The sequence below is a fragment of the Melopsittacus undulatus genome, chromosome 6 (assembly GCF_012275295.1).
Source record: "Melopsittacus undulatus isolate bMelUnd1 chromosome 6, bMelUnd1.mat.Z, whole genome shotgun sequence".
NCBI classification, from domain to species: domain Eukaryota; kingdom Metazoa; phylum Chordata; class Aves; order Psittaciformes; family Psittaculidae; genus Melopsittacus; species Melopsittacus undulatus.
In genome coordinates this window covers 25,078,835-25,104,140 of record NC_047532.1, presented here as the reverse complement: position 1 = coordinate 25,104,140, position 25,306 = coordinate 25,078,835, and the positions used below count along the sequence as shown (strand labels likewise).

The following is a 25,306-nucleotide window of genomic DNA, read 5'->3' as shown; positions in this document are numbered from 1 at the left end:
TAGAGACAAACACCAGACACCACCCCCCACCCCCAGCTTCTGGATATATGTCTATGGGACTTTCAAAGAAGGCTTAACCTATCCTTTATGTACCTTTGCATAGACTTCAGTCAGTGCTTGCCCAAGCTTCTCAGGCTCGCCTCGCAGTATCACCGTCTCCGAGCTACTGTCAGTGGGTGGGATCTCGACAGAGACTCCAGTTTTCTCCAAGATCTCCTGCAGGGAATTCCCCTTAGGGCCGATGACATACTTGTGCTGGGACTTCTTCACCTCCACTGCAATGGTTGTAGTCTTCTTTTTCTGTAGGGGCAAAGGCACTAGGCATCAATCAGAAGGGGGAAGGGAAGGACAAGAGCGAAAGGAAGAGGCACTAGATGCAGTGAAACCCTGCACCCAGGAAAGAATGAAGCAAAAGTGAGCACAGTGGTTCAGCAGTATTCTAACACCCTTTCTGCCTACAGAATGCCTTGTGCCCAAAAATTCACAGGTGAAGTACAAAACTGGTATTCAGTGTCAAGCTCCCTCAGACACTACATGGAAGAGACCACATACACACATCCCCTTGCACAACAGGGCTCAATGCCCAGCTGTCCCCTAGGCAGTACTGCAATGCAACACCATGTAGGCTACTAGGCTATAAGCTGATTATCTCTGTTGAAATTCCAGACTGGTACAAATGCAGACCTAACCATGAAGAAAAACAGCCTGACAACTCACAAAAATGATATTGTAGTATAGTAGAAAATTGCAGTATTGTAGAAAATAAACTGGAGTGAAATTCACTCTTCTGCAGCTTCTACTTATGTAGCAACTTTGATACTGTCAGCTGGCTGCCACTGCAGACTTCACACTTCCTTCTTTAGTAGCACCTGCGTGAACAAGAGCCAGGGGAGCTCTTTGTGGTCTGCTAATTCCCATCATGTAGAAGAATGAGAAACCTGTCACCTCCTTGGTAGTATCACCCCAAGTCATACTCTGCTCAGGGAGGAAATTGTAAGATCCAGGGCCATGTACTGCAACGGCTGCTGAGCCAGAGCTGACATGAGAAGGACGCAGCAGAGGGATGCACAAGAAGAGGGACTACAAGCAGGTAGGGGTAAAATGGGAAGCATTAGGGACCATCCATACCTTCTCCTCATAGATCTTCTTAACACGAGCCACAGCCTGGGCCAGCTGCTCCTTTTCTCCTGTGAAGACTATCTCTGTCTTGTTGACGCTGGGTGGAGGAATGTTGATGCGTGTCCCTGTGTCCTGCATGAGCTCGCTCACCAGCTTGTTGTAAGGGCCAGCAATGAAGGGATGGTACACTTTCTCCACATCCAGCCGCTCCACGGCACGCTTATCCTGGAAAAGCCCAGAACAGACCTCAGTGGGAACTGCCCTCCATATTACAGTCTCTGCCAGACACAGCTAAGTTCCCAGTGCTGTCTTGCTTGACACTCTGGCCCAAGTACCTTTTTTCAGTTTGCAGGTTTGTAGATCTCCATCTTTTTCAATCTATGAACACTGCTGCTGGTGATTTACAATAGTTACCTCTGTAATCTCCTCTTATCTCAGCTGTCATCTAATAGGGTTCATTTCAAACATGAAACATGCTTATCTGACTTCAGAGATGGACAAAATGGAGACCCACAAGTTGCAGAACCCAGCAGCAGTGCTCATGCAGCCAGTGGCACAGTATGAGCCTCAGTATAAGCCACTGACTATGGCCACAGTGTCTAAAGGAATCTAATATACCATGAATAAGCAAAATGGCTGTCCAGCTAATGCCATGAGAGATATCACAGTACTGAAGTACCTGCTCAGCAGAGATAAGCAGGATCTCGTGTCGAGCCTTCTCAATCCCTTCTTTAGTGCCGGTGATCTTGATCTGGTTGCTGGGGTCATCTGGGCGGGGGATCTGGATTTTAGTTGCAGTTTTGAGCTCCAGGTCCTGCAGCTTCTCACCATTCTTTCCAATGACAAAACGGTGGTGCTCCTTGGGGATGGCAACTGTTGCTGAAGCCTGCAACACAACAGCCAAGCATCTATAAGAACGTTTGCCTGCAGTGGCAGATTCACAGGAACAAAGCCAGGAAAAGCAAGGTAGATGCTGCTTAGCAGTAATGCTGAGGAGCAGATACAATGACTTTCCAGCACATTCTGTGTAAGAACTGATACTGTACCAGAACAGTTGATCTACAGTGCCTGTATACCAGGAGTCTAAAGCCCACCTTTCCCTCAAAACACTTCTGTTTGCACAGGAGTAGTACTCTGTGTTAGCAAAGGCATCTGGGTACAGACAAGGAGGTGTCTATCCTCCAGTGCAAGACACTGGAGCAATACCAGACAGCAACTGAGACAATGGCTCATGGGTGGAGTTTATCTGAACTCTGACATCTGCTGCCAAGGCTATAGAAAACACGACACAGCCTGACTCCTAGGAAACAGAAATTCAACACCACAAACCTATTTTAGCAGGCAGACAGCTCAGAGATGCTTACCACTACTAAGTGCTAAGGTGTCTTCAGTGCAGTACTTGCTGCTCCTGGGACTGCTTCTAGATGGTCCCTCTTTGAACTGGGGTCCCAAGAGCTTCTCTCAATCTACCATTAAAGGGCTGGTCTGTAACAGGCATTCCTGACTTCTTCCCTTCTCACTGAGTTTTTACTGACCTGGTAGCTTATGATTGCTACCACATTTGTGAATATCTGACTACTAAGAATAATCAGACAATTAAAATTGAAGCTACAATTAAAAAAAAAAAGCAAACCAACAAACAAATCAAAACCAGATCACTTGGCATGACTCTTCAATTTGGTGTCCCTGTATCAAAGCCAGCCAAGCCTAGCAGAAGCTGGAATACAGACACACCTTTCAGACCTGGGGCCAGGGCAGTAGGAGGTATATTTGAGGACAGTGAGGAATTGATCTGTGGCAGTAAGACCTGAACTATTTTTTCAGACGCATATTATGTAGGGTTTGTCCCTTTCTCTTCCCCCTGGCAGAGTATGACACATGGGCTGAAAGGACTAAGCAGACATGGTATTAACTATTGCAGTAACTACCTTTGACATCACACTTTAAAACACACTAGGACACCTGGCTGTATTATATCCTAACAAGAACTGCCATCTTGAATATGAACTCAAGAATCTGAAGGGAAGAATTCAAAACCTAGCAGAATGAAAGGAGAAGCAATGGAAACAACGGGCCTGTGGCTCCTTACCAGTGTGGCTTGAGTTACACAATCCAGAACCCTGACCTGAAGCTTTCAGCTTTTGGCAAGACTTCCTCTTTGCTACTTCTATTCCTCCCATCCCTCCACATTCTCCTCTGAAGGACTTCAGAAAAAGCAGTCCTGTCCTCACATACTACTAACCTTGCATGAGGGGCCTGCACCCCCTCTGGCACCAGCACCTCAGCACAAAGTCACTGTTTGCAATTAAAGTGTTCAGAGATTGCAGACTCCACCCTTCATGCAACACAGTGGCCTTTAATTAGCTTTGAACCCTATTTTAAGCCTCATTTCCATTCCAAATTGCCAACTGTGTGCTTTGAAAATATATGGCAAAGCTGAATTAGTCATCTAATAACACCTCTTTGGCTTATAAGCACACACGCCCAAGGGTCTCAAAGCATTTGCGAGTCCTGAGGAAGAGCAAAGACAAAGTGAGAAACAGTTAGATGCCCTCACCTGAGTCTGCAGTCGAGCAACAATCTCCTTCCGAGCCTTCATGACTGCTTCCAGCTTGCCAGAGACCATGATTGAAAGGCCCTGGTCCTTTGCAAGAGACAGCTCCAGGTGAGCTCCTGTCTTCTGCATGATGTCAAGACAGATCTTGGCCTGCTCGCCTTCTCCAAACTGATTCATGTCCTTGTATTTCCTCTCCTCCAGTGGCACATGAAACACCTGCTCAGTCACAGGATAGATAAAAGAAGGGCAAAACAAGCTGTCAATATGTTTCCGATTTCCAGTGCTTCCCTCTGTTACTGCCATACAGGACTTTACTGGCATACTAAATTCCAAGGTTTGTGCAATCCATCAAGCTTTGCAGTGGAGACATCAGCTGTGAACTGGAAAAGTGCAACAGCACTGAGCAGGTAGTCTGTCCCACACTGGGTGTCTGCTTAAAGTATATGCTATGGAGAGAATACTTCAGTGGATTAGTGCTCACTAATTGAATTCTGCAAGTCTCCCTTCAGGCCTGCTCCAGCTATTTGTGGAACAGGGATGCAGAACTTTTAATGGACATTTTTCCAACACATCCCACCCCTCCAGAACACTCCTAGCTGTCAGCTGCAGCCCTCCTCGTGCCCCAGCATACAGTAAAACAAGAAGGCTGTCAATTTGACACACTAAGGATTTCATACTCCAGGGAAAGCTTCACTTCACCTACTTTTTGGAGGGCGGAAATCAGAGTGAGATAAGATACCAACTCCCACCAACCTGAGTGATGACAGAAGCCTTTATTGGTCGGATTTTGCTCCAGGGCCCAGCAGGTTCCTGGGCGGCTTCCAAACATGGCGCTTTCTCAGGGAGCGGAGGGAAGGCTTCCTTGTAGGTTGGAGGATCATTCTCTTCTTCAGAGTTTAAAGCTGTAACTGGGGTGAAGCAAACACGGTAAACAAGAAGCCTCTATTCATAGGCAATGCAACTGTATTTAGGCACCAATAACAAAAGAAAGCAAATGACTTATGCACTACTGTAATCCTATTACAGTTATGCCTGTGGAGCAGCCAAGTCTGGAGCACAACTGACCTCAGCACAGCACAGACTGCAGTAGATGCCATGAACAACCAGCCTTGTCTGAGCTGGCACTATGGATGCAGGAAGTAAACATGCAAGTGAATAACGGCAGCAAACAGCACAGTTTTGCAAACTTTGTCAAGAGGGGCTTAATTAGGGGAGAACAGGCTGAGCAGAAAGAAAGTGAAAGGAACAGAGCAGGGCTGCAGTCAGAAGGGGGTCAAACACATCCAGAAAGAAGCCAATGAGAAGCACTGTAGTCAAGGTAGAGTCCAGGGAAAGGCTGTACCTTATGCTGGACTCAGCTGTGAACTGGGCCGTGCCAGCTGGGTCAGCTCACAGCTGGAGGATATGTGCCAAACCCACCAGTGAGACAGTTAATACAGTTACACTGACTTCCCCCAGCACCTGGCTGACTAAAAGGAGGAAGTGCACTGCTCCCATGAGGCTCTCTTGTAGCTCAATGCCCCATTCTTGTGTGTGACCTGTCCCACAGCTGACAGCACTGCTAGCCAGAGAAGATGAAGATCTCAGGCCTGCCTCCTCCTGGCCCTCCACTGTGCAGCATCACCACGGTGTTCTCATGGTGGAAAGCCACTAGTCTAGGAATGCAGAATGCAGTGCCTTCACACTTGTGGGGAACTGGACATATGGAGTGAGCTTGGGTACAAAGAACCTTGCCTGTGCAGTCTGTACTTTGAGGTGCATCACAGGAACTGAAGTGCATTTCCTCACCTTTCACCTGCTGCTGAGCCAGGCCGCTGCGGTGTTCAGCGAAGCTCTCCTGGGTCAAAACTGCCACGGAGCTCATTGTCGACTTCCCACCCACACACAATCCGGGTATGCCACTGGAAGAGGCAGTGGTGGCAACACTATTACAACACCATTCAAGATGTGTAAAAGTCACTCCAAGAAGACAAAGTATGTGTTACTGAGGACATCTTCAGTTAGCCTCTTGAAAAGTACCTACAGTGTCAGCAGCTGCCCAGTTTTCTTGCTGAACCAGAGAGGAACTCAGAGGGGATTTTTCCTCACAATACAGTGGTCACCAAACCAGGGCTCCTCATTAAGGAGACACAAGATGTGCAACTTAAGAAAGTCACTCACAGGGGGGACACCAGAAGCTGTCAAAGCATACTCTAATTAATCTGTAAATTACTAATGGTGTGCAATTTTTAAACAAGCATCCAAAGGTCTGGATAGTCAGTCCAAACCACTGCATAACCCTATAGGTAAAACAAAAAAGGGCCTAGGATGCTGCTTCTTCCTGAAAAAGACTTCTTTAGGTGCCTGAACTCCCACTGACTTTGGGCTACACTCAGGAAGCCACTCTGAGAAACAAGCTCAGCACAGCAAGATCTTTGGTTCTCTCAAAACAAGAACTTACCAGCTAAATGGTCAGTAGCCAGAGAGTCCGTCCTGTAAGCTGCCCGTTTGTCAGCCTGCCAGCTTTTGCTTTAGGGACAAAAAAAAACCAAGCAGAAACACCAGAATTAAAATTATGCACCTGCTGCAAGACAAAAGGAAAACACGACACCCCGTTACTCTAATTCTCAAAAGAGCACCGTACTGCATTTCAAACTTGCCACCTATCAGAAATGTTCTCATACTGAGTCACATCTCACCATACTTTACCTGTCATGTTTTACTAGAGCTACAGGCAACACCACTATCTACTTAAACCTCACAGCAGGAAGTCTGGAGTAGCTACTCTTTCATCAAACTGGCTACAAGAGCAGCCGTCCAGTATCAGGCAAAAAATATAGTCAATTACTAACAGATGTGCAAGATAGACATGAAATTTCAGGGTTGCAAGCAAGAGCATCAACATTTAGTCAGAAGAGACTAGCAACCTGAAAACCTGCCAACAACATTGCCATCAGTCAGAAGTTAGGAATGTAGTTTAGTGGAGATGGGCTGAATCAACACAGACATCCTCACAAACAAAGGCAAACACTTAGCGCTATCCACATACAGCTGCTGGTCAGTCCACCTCTTCATTTTTTATTGTAATAAGACGATGCACCAGGTACTGAACTCTGTCTCCAGGCCTAAATCTGAAGAACAAAACCTATGCTGGTTTACATGGACTATTTTAAACACATACACAAAATGGAACCAGTAAAAAAAGCCCAGACTGTTGATGGGAGTTTTACATCTCCTGTATTTGGATCTGCAGATTTACTGAAAAAGGGGTTAGGAATCTAATTAAAACTGTACAAGCCAGTATAGCACACACTGCTAGGTGTACAACAATTCCCCACATCTGAGTCCCCCCTAAGTGGTTGTATGTGCTCTTGCAGGGCTTGCACTCTTCTAAAAGTCAGTGCCTCTGATTCCTCAGGGACATGAGGCCCCTCTCCCACACAAACCTTCTCGACAGCAAACTCTGACATTTTTCAGTAAACTGACAGTTGCCATTTCTGGCTCCCAAACTCACAGTGTTGCTGATGTGGTGTCTCACATCATGACACAGTAAGCAAAGGCAACAGCGGCCAAAAAGGAAGCAGAGAAGAACAAGCACAGTAATGCAACTGGGCTGTGTAGGCCTAATCCGCACCTCAGTGAAAGCCAGAGGGTTTTTCCCTTACTTCAACATGCCTCTTACCAGGCACATGGCAACGGCACCTGTGCTATTGAAGTAATAAACCTAATACTGCAATTAATCCTGTAATGATCTGCTACTACGAGGTGGCAGCTACCAGGACAGTCAGCAAGCTATGCTGAGGCATTGGCTGGTGTGTATGAATGGGGTGGCTAGTTATCTGATCTCTTGCTGTTCGTGGTTACGCTATGGCGTAGCATATGGTTCCATGTACACAACTCCACAGCTCAAGCTGCCACAGAACTAAGGAAAGCCTGTTAACAGCACAGCATCTGTCCCACAGTATTTCAGCAAGACCTGTAAGACTGACGCAGTAAGCTCCTCCAGCCCGCAGGGTCACATCAAGGCTGACACCCCCTCCTGGCTAACTGCAAACAGCAAAGAGGGCAAGAGCATGAAGCATTCTAAACATCACAAGTAGCTTCCAAGATCTGGCTAAAGCCTCACTGACAGCACAGATGTGCTTAACTCTCATTTCTCTGGAAAGCACCACCTGGCTCATCTTGCACATGCTTTCCTCCTCAGACAGGCAAGGAAGAGAAGCCACTGAGCAACACCCAATATAGCACCTGTCTGAGTGCTGCAGCGGCACAGCTGCTGGTTACACTGTGTCTGTCCACACCAGCTGCAGAGCTCTTCCTTGCAAGTCTCCATCTCAGAGAACAGTTAAACATTCGAAGAGGAATCTAAGGGCAGTGTTTATCCATATGAATTTCTGCTTTGTCATCCATACAGCAAGCTAAGAACAAATGCTCTCCATTTCCAGTAACCTCAAACATCTGGTACATTGTAGGCCTCAGGGATTCATCTCTGGCCAAAATTGGAGGCGGCCATCAGAATGGTATTCTAAACGTAATGTCAAAACCAGCAGCTCTGGCACTGCATTTGGAGCCTACCCCTCCTCGACTTCCCACCTTTGGTTTTGAAACTCAGCTACGTCACACCAGCATTGCGGCTGACTGGGTCAACAGGTTTTCAACTGCCTAGTTTAAACACTGTCTGTAGCACTGGCTTTATGCGACAAAAGAAGTTTTAGAAGTCTAGAGCACACTTAAAACACAGAGAATGAAATCATCCTAAAAATAACCATCAGCGAGGAACAGACCTAACCACATAAGAAACATTTGTATGAAGAGAAACAAAAGCAAAGTCGTGAGTTACAGTGCCAATGCAACCAGTATGTGTGGACAGAAACATCAGTTACGTGCTATTTAAAAATATAGTTAATAAAAAATATTAGCTTTTTGTTAATCAGGGTAGCTAAAATCAGATGCAGGTAGGATTGCATGCTGCAATGGGGCTGGGCTGGTTGCAGCAGCATCTGACTGTCTTCTGTCAGATGTCCATTCAGGGCAGGGTGATCTCTTGGTCGATGAGTGGTCAGACACAAAAATACTTGCTTTCTGAAAACCAGCTGGCTCTCCCAGATGTTGAAGGCCCAAGCCCTTTGGTTTTGAAGAGATCGTGCAGGCAGACAGCTGCTGTGTGGCAGGACAGTCTCCCCCTTCACACTGATCCCTGAAGCAGTACATCTGAGAAAGTAACACAACTGGTTCCTGAGCCACAGCCAGACTTACACCTGACCTACCCCTGTATTTACTCTTCCACCAATGCCATGACCCACCACATTCCCCACTGTCACTCCTCGTCCTTGGTCAGGAAGCGTTGTGTGAGCGCAGCTACCAACGTGCACTCACACAGTCCTGGAGAGCCCTGGCGGTACTTCCCGCCGGGACCGGGCTTCCATGGCCACGCACGCAGAGGGGCAGCCGGCCTCTGGCGGTTGCCTCTCGAGTGGGGCAGGCTGCGCCTGGCACCCTCCGGGCCTGCACCGCTACAGCGGCACGGGCAGCGCAGCAGCCCAGGCTGCTAGGCACCCTCCACCGATCTCCGCGCTGCCCGGCCGCGCCGAGGCGGGGAAGGCTCCGGGCCCCGCGGCCTAGGCCAAGCCACGCTGGGGCGGGCGGCGCCACCAGCGCCACCTCAGCACTGCCGGCACCGGAGGCGGAGCGGCGGGGCGGGGCGGCGCCCTTAAAGGGCCCGGCGGGGCCCCGCTGTCACCCGCGCCCCCCGCGCGGGGCTGAGCGCTAGGAGGGTGCGCACCCCAACGCACCGCTCATGCGGGAACGGGGCCGGGAGCACGGCGGGCGCCGCGCCTCGGGCTAGCGGCAGCCCCAGCACAGTACATCTCGGCCCGGTCCGCCGCGGCCCTCTGAGCTGCAGGCCGGGGGCGGCCGCAACACACAAGTGGGGGAAAAGGTACTCCCGCCGGGGGCTCGGCGATAGCCGGGAGACTGCCGGTGGCGGCAGCGAGTGGGGCGCGGAACTGCGCGGGCACGGTCTGCCCCGAGTCCGGCGTTAGCATCTTACGAACGATGGCCCACGGAGCGGGGCCGGGGTGCTCTCCCCTGTAAGTCACATCAGGATCCGAGGAAAGGCTGCCCGCCGACGCCGCTCCGCGGACTGATGCGGCGCTTGGAGGAGCGCCCGCCGCCGACCGTTTTGGCTTGTACCAAGCGCAAACCCTCCTACCACCGGGGACTACGTGGAGCCATCCCGACCCTTGCCGCCCCCTCCCCACACACCCGCGGGGCCCAGCATCCCCACCAGCTGGGCTCCGGGGACGGCGCCACACGCCAGCGCTGTCCAACAGCTGCTGTCGGCTGGCACAGCCCTTTCGACACAGGCCGAGGCCGCGCCACCGGCTGCTCCGAGCGCCCCTCTCCCCGAGCGGCTCCCGCCGGACTTTGTCCGGCCCAGCCGGCGGGAAGTTGGCCTGGAGTTTCCCGGCACGTCGGTGCCGAGGCAAAGGAAGCGAGGCCGCGCCGGGCCGAGCCCCCCCCAACCCTCCACGTCGGCGCCGCGGCAGAGGAGCCGCCCCCCGTCCCCCGTGACTCACTCCGGCCGGTGCCCGCTCGCCCGCCCTGCTGGAGAACCGGAGCGCTCCTGGGAGAGCGGCACGGCGCCCGCCCCGCCACCTATATAGGCCGGGCTGCTGCCAATCCCCGGCCCGCACGTCAGCGGGACATGCCCCTTCCCGGCGGAGCCGGACCGCCACGCGGGCCACGCGCCGCCGGGGGCGCCCCGTCGCCTGCCGGCCGCGGAGGAGAGAAGAGGCGGCTCGGCCCGGGAACCCGCGGCTCTGGCGGCGGTCCCGCTCCCGCCGCCCGGCCCGACAGGCTGCATGGCGAGGGAAGAGGGGCGCGTCCCGAGGGTTGCCAAGCCGCCGCCTGCTCCAGCCCACGGCCGCCTTGCCTTCCACAGCGTAGACACGGGCAATGCCTCCCGTCTGTGGCCCAGCGGTTCCGTGGGGCGCGGAAGCTAGAGCTGCTGCAAAACCGAGCCTGCGCGGGTGGCTCTCCCCAGCGCCGGGCCAGGCCCCTCTGCGGTGGCGGAGTCAGCTCAGCGCTCCAGAGCTTCCAACTACACAGTGTGCTTAGCTGAGGCCGGTTCCGCGCAGGGTTTGTGGGCTAGAGAGGCTCACGGGGGCTATAAGCACTCTTAAAACCACGGCTGGCACCGGAGAACAGCCAGCACCTGGGGATTCTGTCCTGTCCTACAAGTGGAGAGGGACACTGAGGCCCCAGCCCCAGGCAGCCAATTCCTTCTCCGTGCAGCTTATGCCAGAGCAGCAGCTTCTCTGCTGCGGAGGTTGCAAACAGGAGAAGGAGCAAATTAAGAGCAAGATTAAAAACATAAAAATTAAATACCCCCTCACCACCAACAGCCCCCCCTCCTTATTCTAATCTCTAACATGGAAATGGGGAAGAGCAAAGGCAAGGCAAGCCAACAAGCACAATACTCTCCTGCTGAGAGGATGTTTATTAAAGTTTGTGCAATATAGATGTTTTTAATTATTAGTCCTGTACCCTCAAGGAACTGAGGGAGGAAAAAAAAATAATCATCACATCAGTGTAAAAATACATGGAATTTGAGCTGATTTTTGCATTAGCTCAGTCTCTGCCTGTATTCCTACACAGGATTAATTTTCCTCATCATTCATAAGCTGCACTTAGTGACTGCTTTTCTCATTCACATCTTGCTCTCTCCCAGACCCTAGCAAACTAAATACCAGAACCTGCTTTGTGGAGCTCTGACCACAGACATTCAAGGTCTTTGGGAACAACTGCTTTTGATTACATGCAGTAATATTTAGATATATTCATGTGGTGTATTTTATGGTAAGATAGATGGTATTTAGCCATAAGTAAAATTATGATTACTTATTACTATTATTGAGCAAGAGTAGATTTCTCCAGTTTTCCTTTTTTTTAATCCTGTGGTTTTTAATGATGAGGACATCATTAAAGCACCTGAACTCTGACTCAAGCAACAATTTATCACTGCAAATAATACACTTGTGGGTGAAATGGGGCAGTATGTTAAAGGGAGGATGCAAGGATACCACTTCAAGCATGAAGCTGCCACACAGAAAGGCAGCAACTACTACTGCCACGTCATACACGCTTCCAAGAGCTGGCTCAGGCGCCTCCAACACAAACCATTTAGGCTGTGCATGCCAGCAGCACCCCGTAAGACACACAAGCAAGATCATGTCTACAGAGACAGAGATGGTTCATGCAAAAGCAGAGCTTCAGGGACCTGAAGCAGCACCTCCAGATTTTGGACACTTCTGCTACCAGGCAGCAGCTGGGAATGCAGGGGGTTGTAGTCTGGGACTTAAGAGCTGAGCACCCTGAACCTCCCTTGAGGTGCATGATGCTTTCACCCCCTCATGTTTATCTCCCCAGAGCAAAGCAAGCAACCTCCTCTCAACACTCCACTGCACCCAATTAACCACAACACTGGTAAGTACTGTGATCCCTTGTGCAAGGAATCAGAGAAGCATCACAACCACCAGACCAGAGCATCTTACTGAAACACCAACATCCTTCTCCCTTTCATTATCTGGTTTAGTATGGGCCCTCTGTAGGGACATGCCACTTTATGCCTATGGGACAACAAATGTCCCTCTTCTGCTCTGTGCAGTGTTGCTGCCACTGGGGTTGCTAGGAGAGGGACTTTTTCGCAAGAGCCTGTAGGGACACGACAAGGGGGAATATCTTCAAACTGACAGATAGAAGATTAATATTAGATATTAGGAGAAAATCCTTCCCTGTGAGGGTGCTGAGGCACTAGCACAAGTTGCCCAGAGAAGCTGTTCAAGGGAAGGCTGGATGGGGCTTGGAGCAACCTGATGTAGTGGAAGGTGTCCCTGCCTGTGGCAGGGGGGTTTGGAACTGGATAAGCTTTAAGGTCCCTTCCAACCCAAACCATTCCATGATTCTATGATTTCTGGTTTTTATCACAGCTTCCTCTCCAGGACCATTTAAGAAGGAATCTTCCCCATGTATTTCTGTAGCTCTTCCTTTATTTGAAGCTGCAAGTAGTGGGAGGGTAGCCTGCCAGGCCCAGAAATTACTGGAAGGCATAGAGCATCTCACTGCATGCCACCCTCAAATAATGATTTCTGTCACTGCAAAACTGTCACAGGCTATTCTCCTTAGAGGAAGATCTTCCACAGGAAATGAGGGTAGTGCAGGGGGAGAGCTCACCTTTCCTCCCACATTCAGGAAGTACAGAAATGTCCTGTGCATGGATAAAGGCATATTTACTCCTCCTGCCAGCACATCATCAACCATCTGCATCGCACCCCATCTTTCTTCTTCAATAAGGCAATGGCATATGGGCAGACAGAGGGTTGCAGGGGCTACTTGGTATCTGTTTTGTCTCTACTCACCCCTGAAGTGCAATGTCACACCAATAAATGAATAAAAGCTTGCTGTGGAGATGCATGTAAAATGGCTCCTCTAAGTCAGGCATGGGAATTTTTGGTAGCTGAGGAGAGAGGAGACAGAAGGAGGTACCCAGCCCCTTGACAAACACCAACCTGCCTCCCTTCCTCTAGCATCCCATATTTTAGGAGCATTATGACAGACCCCGTTTTCGTGACTTGAAAGAAAATGGAAGAGAAAGCCTCCCCAAAAGAGCACAAATACGTGACAGAAAAGTTGAACAATTGGGCAATATGTAGTTTCCATGGCTTATCAAATTGGCAGTTCCTATCACCAGTCTGAGGGAGGACACAGAAATAGGACCAACAAAAATATGAAACGCACACAGAGATAAAACTAACTCTGCACAAGTTCGGAGCTTGGTTTTTTTAACATGTGTTTGCCAATGAAAGAAAAGGTTGAGGAGTTAAGAAGCTTTCCATAATCACACTACCTCAGGACTCTTGGGGAAGGGAGAGAAAACTTTCAGCTCCTTAAACCACTGGAGCAAAGACCACAAAAAGGTTGGTCTTTCCTGGCACATGCACCCTTAGCTGAGCTAGGATTTTGCAAAGGATTTCTTTTAGCCTGTTCTTATTTTCTGTTGTTACAAGAGATCCCTAATTTTCCTGCCAGAGACTGCAAGCCTTATTTGGAAAGCAACCCAAGTATGCTCCAAAGAGTGTATGCTGTGATTTTACTTCCTGTTAAATATAACTCCAGATTTCTAGAACTGTACAAACAGGCCCCGTTTTTGTACTCTGGGTGCTTATCCCACACACCTAAGTTAGAGAACACCACAAAAAAAAGCTATTCCTGAAATCATCTATTTCAGCACATCTCTCACCAGCGGCATGAGCAGAAAAGGGCTGGGGGAATACCTTGCATCACACTAGAAAAAAAGTGGGTAAGGATTCAGGACGCAAAGCACTTGTATGCCAGAGAGTACCATGGTTCTCAATCAGAGCAAGTGAGAGACACCTCTCAGCCCTAAAGCTATCTCCATGGCTTGCAATAGGATCCTCCAATAGAATGCTTTTATCTTTACAGGAAAACCTCTCTTAAACTGAAGCTAAAGCTTAAATTATATAGATCCTTCTGCCAGGAGAATGAAAAAACCTTCATCAGAAAAAAAAATGACTGAATGTGAGTCCATGTTGCTAATGTCTCTTAAGTGACTTTGAGACCAGCTTTTCTGTATTTGCCAAAGGGAATAAAACTTCCAGGGATGTGCAAGTCAGGCATCTCTCTTCCCCATTTACACATCAGTACTAGGAAGAAATTATTCTGTAGGCTAAATTCTGCCTCTCAGCTGTACTGAATGCAACCCCATCATCTTCAGAGACCCACTGTAAATACCCAAGTAGAGAACTGCTTGTAGAAAGAGAAAAGTCTAACTAAACCTATACGCTAATCCCAACTCCAACCATTTAATCATGTTGTCAAGAAAGGAGGAAGGTGGAAGAAAGAGGAGCAACTGCATGTATGTGTCTCACACAGGACCTATGTGGTATAGATAAGGCATCCCAGGGGAGTGCAACACTATTCCTGGTAAAACCTACATTGTTTATAGAGGGCAATTCTCTTGCACAAGCAGAAGAGCTGACCAGACATCAAAGGTGACTAACCTCAGCAGGCCTCTCAGGCCAAAATGGTTGTTTAAAAGACTTGCTTTTATTTCCTGGGCACCCTGACAATAAAATTATGCAACCATCAGTTAGCCAAAACCATATACACTGCGCTTCTTAGACTATCACAGTGTACAATATAAAAAGGGGAAAGCAAATTAGGTAGGAAGAACAGGAGCAGTTTACTGGTGCGGACAGAGTTCCAGTGTGAGCAAGTAGCTTCAAACCTTCTGACTCCAGAGAGAGAAAAAAGCTGCTAGTTAACGGGCAGAGATGCATGTTCTACACAGGAATACTGTGAGAACTAGATTTAATACAGACAAACCAGGGAAGAGACTCAAATTCTGCTCTTAGTTTTGCTGCTGATTCATTGAATTGATCAGTGAAATTCAGTTACCCTGGCTGTGCATACACAGCAATCTTGATTTACTCTGTGGACTCATTATTTCATTTCAGGTTGCTCAGAAGGCTGTGATCCTTGGATGCCAGGTGCTCTGACAAAACAAATGCCATTTCAGAGATGAGGAAGAAAGTCAGTGGACAGTTTAATAAGATCAATGCAAAAGTAAAGCAAAAGGAAACCACACAGGATAGGTCAGAGTCTGTCCTACTTACACTGGGAAAGAAATCCAGTTACTTAACACAGACTTGGTTTTCAGAAGTCAGGATTTCAAATAATCAAGATAAAATGTAATGGGATGAAAACAGAATTAATACATTCAGATCAAGAATGATGGATCTGAATTTCCCACCTATATTTCAAACAAATTTAGGAATTGAAAAGGTTGTCAAAAGTAAAAGCAGATTTCAGGTTCTTGGCCTTGGGGAGCCAATAAACTTTGAAGAAGAATGTTTTTTAAATGTGAGGGACAAAACAAAATAAATTATCTTCCTGTGTTGCTTTACAACTTCACAGCAAAGCAAAACACTGACTTGATTCAAGATTAGGAAGAGATTCCAAAACCAAAGATTCCTGATATATTGCCTTGTAAGTGGCAATAGCACAGAGTAGCAGAAGTGAATGTAGTCAAAGAAATTCAGAGTATCTGACAACAAGCTGGAGGTCTGAGTCTCTGGGGTCTCTAGTCCAACCTTCTGCTCAAAACAGGGTCCAACCTTCTGCTCAAAATCTGCTCAAAACAGGGTCAGACCAAGGCATTCAGGACTTTCTTCAGATCTTTGAAATCTTCAAAGATGAACAAGCTTTCTGGGCAAACTATTTCAACATCTGACTATTCTAAGTCTTCTACCTGCAGTCAGAACCTTTAATTTCAATTTTGGATCTTAATGCTGATCAGAGCTTGCTTGTTAATTTAGATTCTCCCCCTGCCCCCAACCATGTGCTCATCACAAACAGGTGCTTTCAGAGTGGTGCTGCTACACTGCTCTCTGCTGAACCTGCACTGCAGAAGAAAAATATTCCACAAATAATTAGCTGAGAGCTACTTCCCAATGCCTGCTAATGTCACAGTTACCCAAGAGTAAGGATTGAGGGGATACTGCAGAACATGGCACAGGCTATTACTCGCTTTCTGTTCTTCAGAAGGAAACTTTCACTTCATCATCCTCTGGCTGCTGGGTTGGAGTTCTTTTGTTTACCTTTCCAGTGTCTCTTGTTCCCTTTTCCTTGGCCACTGCAATATAAAATGAACACGTGGCAATTTTTAAGTCTTTTTCTTTTTTTAGAGATGCTGCCAGAAGCTCTCATGTGCTACACATCACACAGCCTGGGAAGGCAGAGGACTTGCAAGCCCTAAACTCACCCTTTTCCACATTAACTGCCCTATGTGCAAACAATTCAAAGTTGACCCTTATCTCATAGCTTGAACCTGTCACCATGCCCCCTAAAGACCCTCCTGCAGATACTGTTAGGCTAATGCTTTGCAGGGCAGAATTTAAGGAGCTGTTTATAAAGTTTATAAAGATGACAACCACTTCTTTTCACAGAGAATCAATTAGCTAAATATGTACAGCAAACAAAAAGTAGCAAACTAAATGAGACAACCCAAATGACATTTTTCAGGGGGGCAGGGGACAATTTGCAACTTCAGCATGTAAATTCTGTTTATAGACATTTGCTTTTGTCTGTTTTGGTTCATTTTTAACTTGCTTAGCTACTAGGTATTTATTGCGAAGAAAAAACAAAGCAAGGTTGTTGATGCTCTGTGAAAGACTTTCAAGATTCCTCAGTTACTAATGTTTATTGGATAACAAAGGCTTCAGAGAATGCTGCAGCTCCATTTTTATAAACTTTCTATGTGGTCTGGTATGTTTCCCTCCAAGTTCCAGTTCTCCAAGTCACATGGCTTCACAAGACTCTCCAATTCTGTAATATTTTCCCCCTTATTTCTATCTCTCAGTTACACTAAGCAGTTTGAAAATATGACCCAAAGATGATTGTGTTATTGTGATGAACAAAACCCTCAAAAGAATAAAATAAACTTGCATGGAGGCTACTGCTCTGTCTGGAGAGGGAACGAGCAACTTAAAATTGAACACCTAGCCCCCCCCCAGAAAAAAAAACAAACAAAAAACAACAAAAAAACCCAAACCAACAAACCCCAAACAAAACAAACAAGAAAAAAATCCATACAAAAAGAACCCATCTTCACTTTGGCAACAGTTCCTCTGAAAAGGCATTAAAGGAAATACCTGGTTCCAACTGCCACTTGTTTAAAGCACTGACAGGACCCTCACTATTTAACCACAGCCTTCCCTTTGTCCTATTCGTAGGACATGCAACAGGGGCTGAACACAGCCACAGACAAGCACTAATTCCTAATCTCTACTAGGCCAAGTAAAAGGCTCTTCATGTGTTAGACAGAATTACATCAGAGTGATCTAAACCGACAGTGAAAAATCCAGACAGTCTTCTCTTCCAAATCTGCAAGGCCACTCTAAGCCTGCTATGAAAGAGGAGCAAGCAAGAACTCAGAGTAAAACTATTTCCACGAATTGTAACAAATAATATTATTCTATGCTTAAACCCTCTTTTCATAACTGACTCATTGCCAGTCCCACCTTGCTCATCTTTGAGCTGAACAAGAAGGGTACATGTGCCATTTTAGGTATCATTTTTTTTGCTTTGATACCTTATTCTGTACTGTCCTCCACCCAGTTGCTACTGTCTTTTTGGATTAATAAAAAAGAGTGCCATAAGCAATATGAAATATCAAATAAAAAAATAATAAAGACGGATTAACATTTCTTAAATTTCCCAGAACATCTAAACTTATCTAAACACTCACTGCTTGCTCTCATTTTTACCCACAAGTCTGTCACAATCCACAGAGCCATCAACTCAGTATTTTAATAAAACTGTAAGGGCAGTTAAAGCAGAATTTTAAAGTTTCTTCCATCCTACTTAACTTTCTTTACTTTTAAGCAACAGTCACATACATACAACTTGCTATTCTTCAGAGATTTCAAAGGTCCTTGTAACACCTAAATCCCATCAGGCTGCAACAGCTGCTGAAGTATTCATTTTGAAAACAAAAGCATATGCAATAACAGGCCAAGCATAACATACTCCCATCTATACTCTCACTCTGCTGCTCTGTGAGCTGTTCTCAGCGTTTCTTTCAACTGCTTCAACACAGGTTTACTTTCAGCTTTATCACTTGAACAGAGATAACAGCAAGCTTACTTTCTACTGTGCGATGGAAACAGCCAGGGCCTTGTTTGCAAAGAGCAGAGCCCTGCTCCCCTCTTTGGGAAGGGCAGGAGAGATCAGCCAGCCCACACCATACCCAGTGCCCACAAGAGACACAAACACCTCCAACTCCTCACTCAAAGCCATAGCCAGGGCAAGCAGCAACCAGCCCATTTGGATTGCTCCTGGCCTCTCACACTCACTGGGGCTCTCTAAGACTGCCTCTGTCCCTGCCAGTGGAGAAATCTTCCTTGCATTAACTCTGACCCTTATTCTCTTTCTTTTCCCAAACTTGACCCATGTACCCACCCCATGCCTGATGTCCGTGTTCTTGCCACACAGCCTGGCCTAGGCTTTGTTTGTTGCTCATTTTTGGCAAATATCCAGTTTATTGTGTGAAATATCCAGTTTAATTCTCAGTGACAAAAATGCAACGGTAGACAGAAAAAGAGCACCAGAAACAACAGGAAGAGAACCAGCAAGTGGTACTACTGCAGGTGGTAACAACCAAATAAAGCAACAGCAAAGTGTTCACTGTTGTCCTAAAAGAAAAAAAAAAAAAGCTTTGGCCAATTTTTCAGACAATGCACTGCAAAACCTCTGAAATACCAGCCAACCAGACCTAGCAGAGTTGAGGGGAAATGGGACAAGGGAGTGAAGCCTGTGCTACATGCCAATACCCTAAACCAAGCTTGACATTTGAATCACGCAAGAAGATTATTCCAGTTATACAATCCCTGAGGAAAAACATGCCAGAGGTTAACTTTGTGAAAGTTAGCCATGCCTGCCTCATGATGTTTACTGTGAGATATAATACTGGTAACCTTCCTTTAAAATCAGAGTGCTGATACAGACCTTATCACCTGCCCTGCATATGGCTCAGACAGCACTTTTATGGGCTTTGACAGAGACTCCAACAAGCAGTTATCAGCTTAATAACACAGGGAAAGGACTGGGTCCTGCCACCTCCAAGCTGAATAGCAATAGTCAAAACATAACAGGGTTCCAAGTCTTTTGTCCTTAAAATCTGGTTAGTTGCTGGGCTGCTGCTAACCACATAGCTACAGCACAGTAATATCAGTCACCGTATCAGCACTTGTTTCCAGACATGTTTCATTCAGTGATATTTTTTGTGCAGGTAAAAGGTATGGTGTACACATAAGTTATACGCATGGACATTTTATCCAGAATCACCCCACTTTGTGACATGTTTAGATGCAAGTCACTCGTGGAATTGTTTGTTACACTGGGTTGGTTTGGGTATTTATCCTCTTTCATTAATGCTAAGTAAATCTATCAGTTCCATCAGTTCTTTCTCATCAACGATAAACCTTTAGTAAAGACAGCAAAACTGCCGGAAACCCTGCTGCTTAGCATAAGAGGATGTGGCACTACTTCCATTTTCTGGCAACAAGTAAACCCATTTTACTTTACAATTAAACAGCATCACTGAAAGAAGGTTGCTTGAATATTACTCTGCTATTCAATACTCTCAAAGGCAAAACTTTTCCTGCAAATCATTATTTCTTGGTATCTTACAGCTACTGAACCAATCCATTTCCTTCTTCCAGTGCTGTTTTTCCACTGAAGTTAAATTCGTTACAATTTCCTCTAACCGAGGTTTTTGTGGTCCACCTTTTCTCTCAGGTTGCTCCCTCTTTTTCTGCCTGCTGTTTTGTGAGCACCCCTCTTATGACTCTAGCTGGATACAGCTCCTTGCTTCAACCCTGCTCCTCACAAAAGCATGTCATGCTTCCATCGCTGCCTCAGCAACACAGCCAGGGCAGCTGTGGCCAAGGTCAGCCCCCTGCACCCACACAGCAACTGGACCCAGACTGCTCCTTTGGCCTCTGCTGAGGAACCTGCTCCTGACACTGAGGCGACAGGTTTATTCCCATGTCCAATAACTGAAAAAGTGCAACTAAAGACACTTCACTAAGGCAAGAGCATCATTAGCACCATAAGTGCATTTACAAGTCCTGTTGTGTCTGCCTCACCCCCGCAATACCACTACCATTTTGCTTTAGAGTAGTAAGTAGAAATCCAACTGGCATTGTTATTACACCAAATGGGTTTTTTTTAGAGTCAGATTAAATTAATAAATTAGCATGGTGAGGTATAAAAGTATCTAAGTTATTTACATATTATCATATCTAGTACTAATTTGTAAAATACTAGTAGGGCTCTTTCAAGCCTTAAAAGATCCATCAGAGTCAATAGTCAACAAAACTGAACCAGTTGTGAGGGACAAGTTATGTCTACCAGCAAGTTCAAAGAAGTATCTGTATTGTATGGTAGGTGCTAGAAAGGATGCTCTTATTTCTGTGAGGCTGCTGGGAAAACACCAGAGCTTGTGTAGGTAGAAAAACCAAAGATAACCTAAACGAAGGAAAATAGAACCATTTCAGCTTTAACATAAGTAAGTATCTCACAAAACAATAAAGCCAGAACATCCATGACAGCCTGACTACTTTTCCATGTTAGAATCAAAATTTTAAGCCACATAAATCTCCCAGTAACCTGAAGTCTTTTATACACCTTTTTTCAACCTGACTCCATGATTCTCTTGCACTGAAATCACACCAGGAGAGCTATGGGGCAACATGAGTTCACAGAAGGAAGACAGGGAAAAAGGTCACTAGAATTATTAGGCATGCAGGACTTTTCCATTTAAGGTGGTAAAGTAAATCACAATATTTTAATAGCAGATTTTTCTGATATAAACAGCCTTTCTTTTAAAGCTAAAGGTCTGCTAAATATAAAGCCACATGCTGAATTCTCTCAAGTATCCAGGATAAGCATGTAACCCAAAATTATTCTTCTAAGCTAGGAATTTCTAAAATGAAACTAGTTCTTGAAACCAGCCCCAAACTGTGGATTTCAGACTCTTGCCATAATTATGAGCAAAGCACCTGAGGTCTGGAGACCAGCTCCAGGTGTCTTGAGCTCCTCCACAATCCCTCCCTCAGTAGGTCATACTGACCTCCTACTCCAAACAGTCTCACAGCCCACCCACCCTAAATACCACAGCCTCCTGGTAACAGACTCCCCTGGAATAGCTTCTGGATCAAAGCCCTAGAAAAAAAACCCCAAACAATAATCAAACAAAACAAACCAAATCTCCATCAGCAAACCACACCACACAATACAACCTCATACTCTCTTCTTTCAAGGTCAGGATAATTAGGAAAAGGAACAGAAGCCTAATCCTGAAGCTGGATTTTATTTTCCTATCTCCTCTTTATCTGTTTTCACATTTCAATGCAACAACACCTACTTAACTCTTGCACAGACCCATATTGCAAAAGTTTTACAGGCTCTGCACCTCTCAGTAATGTGCTCTTGGACAAGTCAGACTTGTTACTGGTGAACATGAATTCCTCAGCCACTTTGAAAACCCCTGTTGAAACTTCTTCAGCAGTGCATGGGTTTGTCAAGATTATAACAGCATTCCCATAAGGGTAACTACAGAGAAGAGGCTGTTATTATGCTTGATCCACAGGGTACTAAGAGGGTTATATTTCTTGTTACAGTCTCTTGCTTCTATATGCAAAAGGAAGAGTATGATCTGGTCAAGGTGGTATCAGCTGAAATACTGCAACCAATAAAACATCCCAATTTTATTTGAAAAAGTATGAACTGCAGAGGCTGGTCTGTCAGGGATGGTTCTCCAATGTGATAACAGCTATGAAATTCAAGATTACAGATCTCTCTTCTAACAAATCATACATCTTCAGAAGCAGCTTAATGTGAATTGAAAAAATAAATGAGCTACTTGACTGAAAACTATTAACTGCCCCTATTGTACCAAAAATAAGTTACTGTTGTTACCACCATGCTGCACTACGCAATGATCACATTCTGCTCCAATTCTAGATCAGGGGTTACCTCTTTCCTGATCATCCCAGTCTAGAGAAGTAGGACCAATGAAAAAGTAGGGAACATAATAATCTTTAATACATAAGAAATGGTGTCATAATTTTTTTTCACCTTTTCAGGGAGACCTGGGGGAGAGGAGAGAAAGAAGACAACAAGAAACCAGCTTATCTTGCAGTGAAGGAGGAGAGAGGAGGAGTATGTGTCACCATCAGGAGTGAAAAACCAGAACAATCTACACAGGACAAACACAAGGGAATCTTTTTTTAACTGCTTCTTAGAAGTCTCTTAGAAAACCTTGAGAATGACCTAAGCTTACTGCATCCTGCTACAGTAGCAAAGCTCAGACTAGACAATTACACTCTCTTCTACACTACATTTACAGACCTCCATACTGTTACCTCCACATCTAGCGAGCACGTTTCCTATGCCTGTCATTCTGATTTGTGAAAGACATACTACTGTGGACTTCCCTGGAAGAAAAAGGTTAGGGATTTTTTGTGGCTTGAGTATGTGGGTGTCCCTACCTACGATTTGGACTACACTGCACGAAAGTCCAAGTAAAAACAGGAAGAGTTTTTTTTCCAACAGTTGAAATCTGAACAGGCAACGGGTTGGAGATACAGAGCTTTAGCAAGCACAGAACTACACTTTACATTATTGCTTCCTTTCCTGCCCTGCCTCTGATACATGCTCCTCTGTCAGAGGGAGGGATATCTAATCCCCCTATGGAACAATACATGAAACACCACTTTCAAATCTGTGTTGAGTGGTGGGGGAAGGAAGACCAGTAATAAAAAAAACAGCAGTTATCATATCTGTTAAATTGTCTTCTACCTGAAAACAATTTTGTTGCATCTGAAAAGCAACAGTAGGAAAAAGTGAGAACAAATCATTGGGCAACAGCTTCATTTGCTTTACAAAAAAGAAAATATGCAAAAAGTCAATGCAGCACATATCAGTATGCAGAATTTTCTCTGTTATTACACACCAGTATAGGAAAAGAAGTGACTCTTAACAAAAAAAAAAAAAAACCCAAACAAACCCAACAACTATGCAGTTCTGGTGCCCTCAACATAAAAAGGACATGGAACTGTTGGAACAAGTCCAGAGGAGGGCCACGAGAATGATCAGGGGACTGGAGCACCTCCTGTATGAAGACAGGCTGAGAAAGTTGGAGCTGTTCAGCCTGGAGGAGAGAAGGCTGCATGGAGACCTCATAGCAGCCTTCCAGTATCTGAAGGGCACATACAGGGATGCTGGGGAGGAACTATTCATTAGGGACTGTAGTGGTAGGACAAGGGGTAATGGGTTGAAACTTAAACACGGGAAGTTTAGATTGGATATAAGGAAGGAAGTTCTTTACTATGAGGGTGCTGACGCACTGGAATGGGTTGCTCAGGGAAGTTGTGAATGCTCCATGCTTTGCGGTGTTCAAGGCCAGGTTGGACAGAGCCTTGGGTGATCTGGTTTAGTGTGAGGTGTCCCTGTCCATGGCAGGGGGGTTGGAACTAGATGATCCTGAGGTCCTTTCCAACCCTAACTGTTCTATGATTCTATGAAATTCCTTGGTACTCAGTGTCTCTAATCTTCTCCCAGCCAGAGTTGCAAATTTGAATTCAAATTCTAAACTGGAGCTGTGAATTCAAGAACATTGGCTCTCCTCATCAGTTACAAGCGAACTGCTGATGCTATTACTAACACTTCCAGAACAACCAACACCCTTGCTTCTTGTGTTTCAGTGGAAGGAATTACTCTTGCCAGTTAGGAACCCTTTCCTACTGCTTGGGGAAGGCCAGCATAAGAAACACTACTTACCATCTGCCAAGCTACTTCAGCTACAGCCAAACTGGGCCCAAGAATCATGAGCGCCCTGTGCTTAACCATCTTCAGTTCTGCTTAATTGCAGGATCACCCTGCTCTATAAATAACCTGCAATAAAACCACACTGCAGGACTAAAGGGCATTTAGTGAAGAAGAGCAATTTCCCTTCTGTCACACAGAGGTAGGTAGCTCTGCCTGAACAATCAAATAATGGTTTGGGTTGAAAGGGACCTTAAAGCTCATCTAGTTCCAACTCCCCTGCCATGGGCAGGGACACCTTCCACTAGACCAGGTTTCTCCAAGCCCCATCCAGCCTGGCCTTGAACACTGCCAGGGATGGGGCAGTCACAGCTTCTCTGGACAACCTGTGCCAGGGCCTCAGTACCCTCACAGGGAATAATTTTTTCCCTCATGTCTAATTCTCCCCTCCGTCAGCTCAAAGCCATCTCCCTTGTCCTAACACTACATGTTCTTGTAAAAAGTGTCATCATCCATTTCCCCCCCGTATTTCTTGACAGTACCTTCAGGTATTGAAAGCTACTCTAAGGTATCCCCAGAGCCTTTTCTTCTCCAGGCTGAACAAGCCCAGCTCTCTCAGCCTGTCTTCACTTAAAGTCACAGGTGAGACAGAAACCTTTCTCCACAACAGCCCATGACCATAACCTCACCCACCACCAGTGCAAAACGAGACTATTACACTGAAGCTCGAACTCTAACAGTCCAAGAGGCCGGCCAGGCCTCAGGACAGAACCTGCCATCACGTTGACACGGCGGCGGGGCTGTGGAAGACGACCTCATCCGTGTCACAGCTGGAGGTATGCAAGCCCTCCTCAGCGGGGTTTCCTCCGGGGCAGCCCGGAAACACCGCCGGCTGACCCGCGGCCGCCGCAGGGAGTGGAAGCGGGACATGACTCATGTTTTCTGTCCGCTCCCTGGCGCGGAGCGGCAGCAGGGACCCTCCGAGCAGCTCCCGGGGCCGTCCCGAAGGGGAGATGCATGGTACGAGGGGGAGGGCGCCCGGCGGCACGTGGCCCAACCGCCGCCAATCGGAAAGGCCGGGACCATAGAGCGGAGCCGAGCGCTCGCTAGACGTTCTGCCCGGGGAGCCCGTCTCTCTGCTGCCGCCATCTTGTTGGAGGCAGCAGAACCCACTCGGCCGCCCAGCTGAGCAGCGCCCTCCTCCTCACTTACCTGAGGCGCTCCCCACCCTATGCCGCC

The 25,306-nt window shown here is 46.7% G+C and overlaps 1 protein-coding gene across 2 annotated transcripts in view; it reads right to left on the bottom strand.

The window, feature by feature from the left end:
• The window catches only part of HDLBP (high density lipoprotein binding protein), a 39,213-nt gene that overhangs the window by 13,703 nt on the left and 204 nt on the right, over positions 1–25,306 (bottom strand). Inside the window, exons 1-8 of one of the 2 annotated variants that reach the window (XM_031050912.2) lie at positions 10,234–10,336; positions 6,117–6,184; positions 5,465–5,577; positions 4,430–4,584; positions 3,677–3,892; positions 1,799–2,005; positions 1,129–1,344; positions 94–300 (exon numbers count right to left, since the gene is read on the bottom strand). In XM_031050912.2, the coding sequence (XP_030906772.1) occupies positions 94–300; positions 1,129–1,344; positions 1,799–2,005; positions 3,677–3,892; positions 4,430–4,584; positions 5,465–5,540 (1,077 nt within the window). In that variant the 5' untranslated portion in view covers positions 5,541–5,577; positions 6,117–6,184; positions 10,234–10,336. Of the gene's footprint in view, positions 1–93; positions 301–1,128; positions 1,345–1,798; positions 2,006–3,676; positions 3,893–4,429; positions 4,585–5,464; positions 5,578–6,116; positions 6,185–10,233; positions 10,337–25,306 lie in introns of those variants that run through there. The other variant, XM_005151003.3, reaches the window with a different exon arrangement.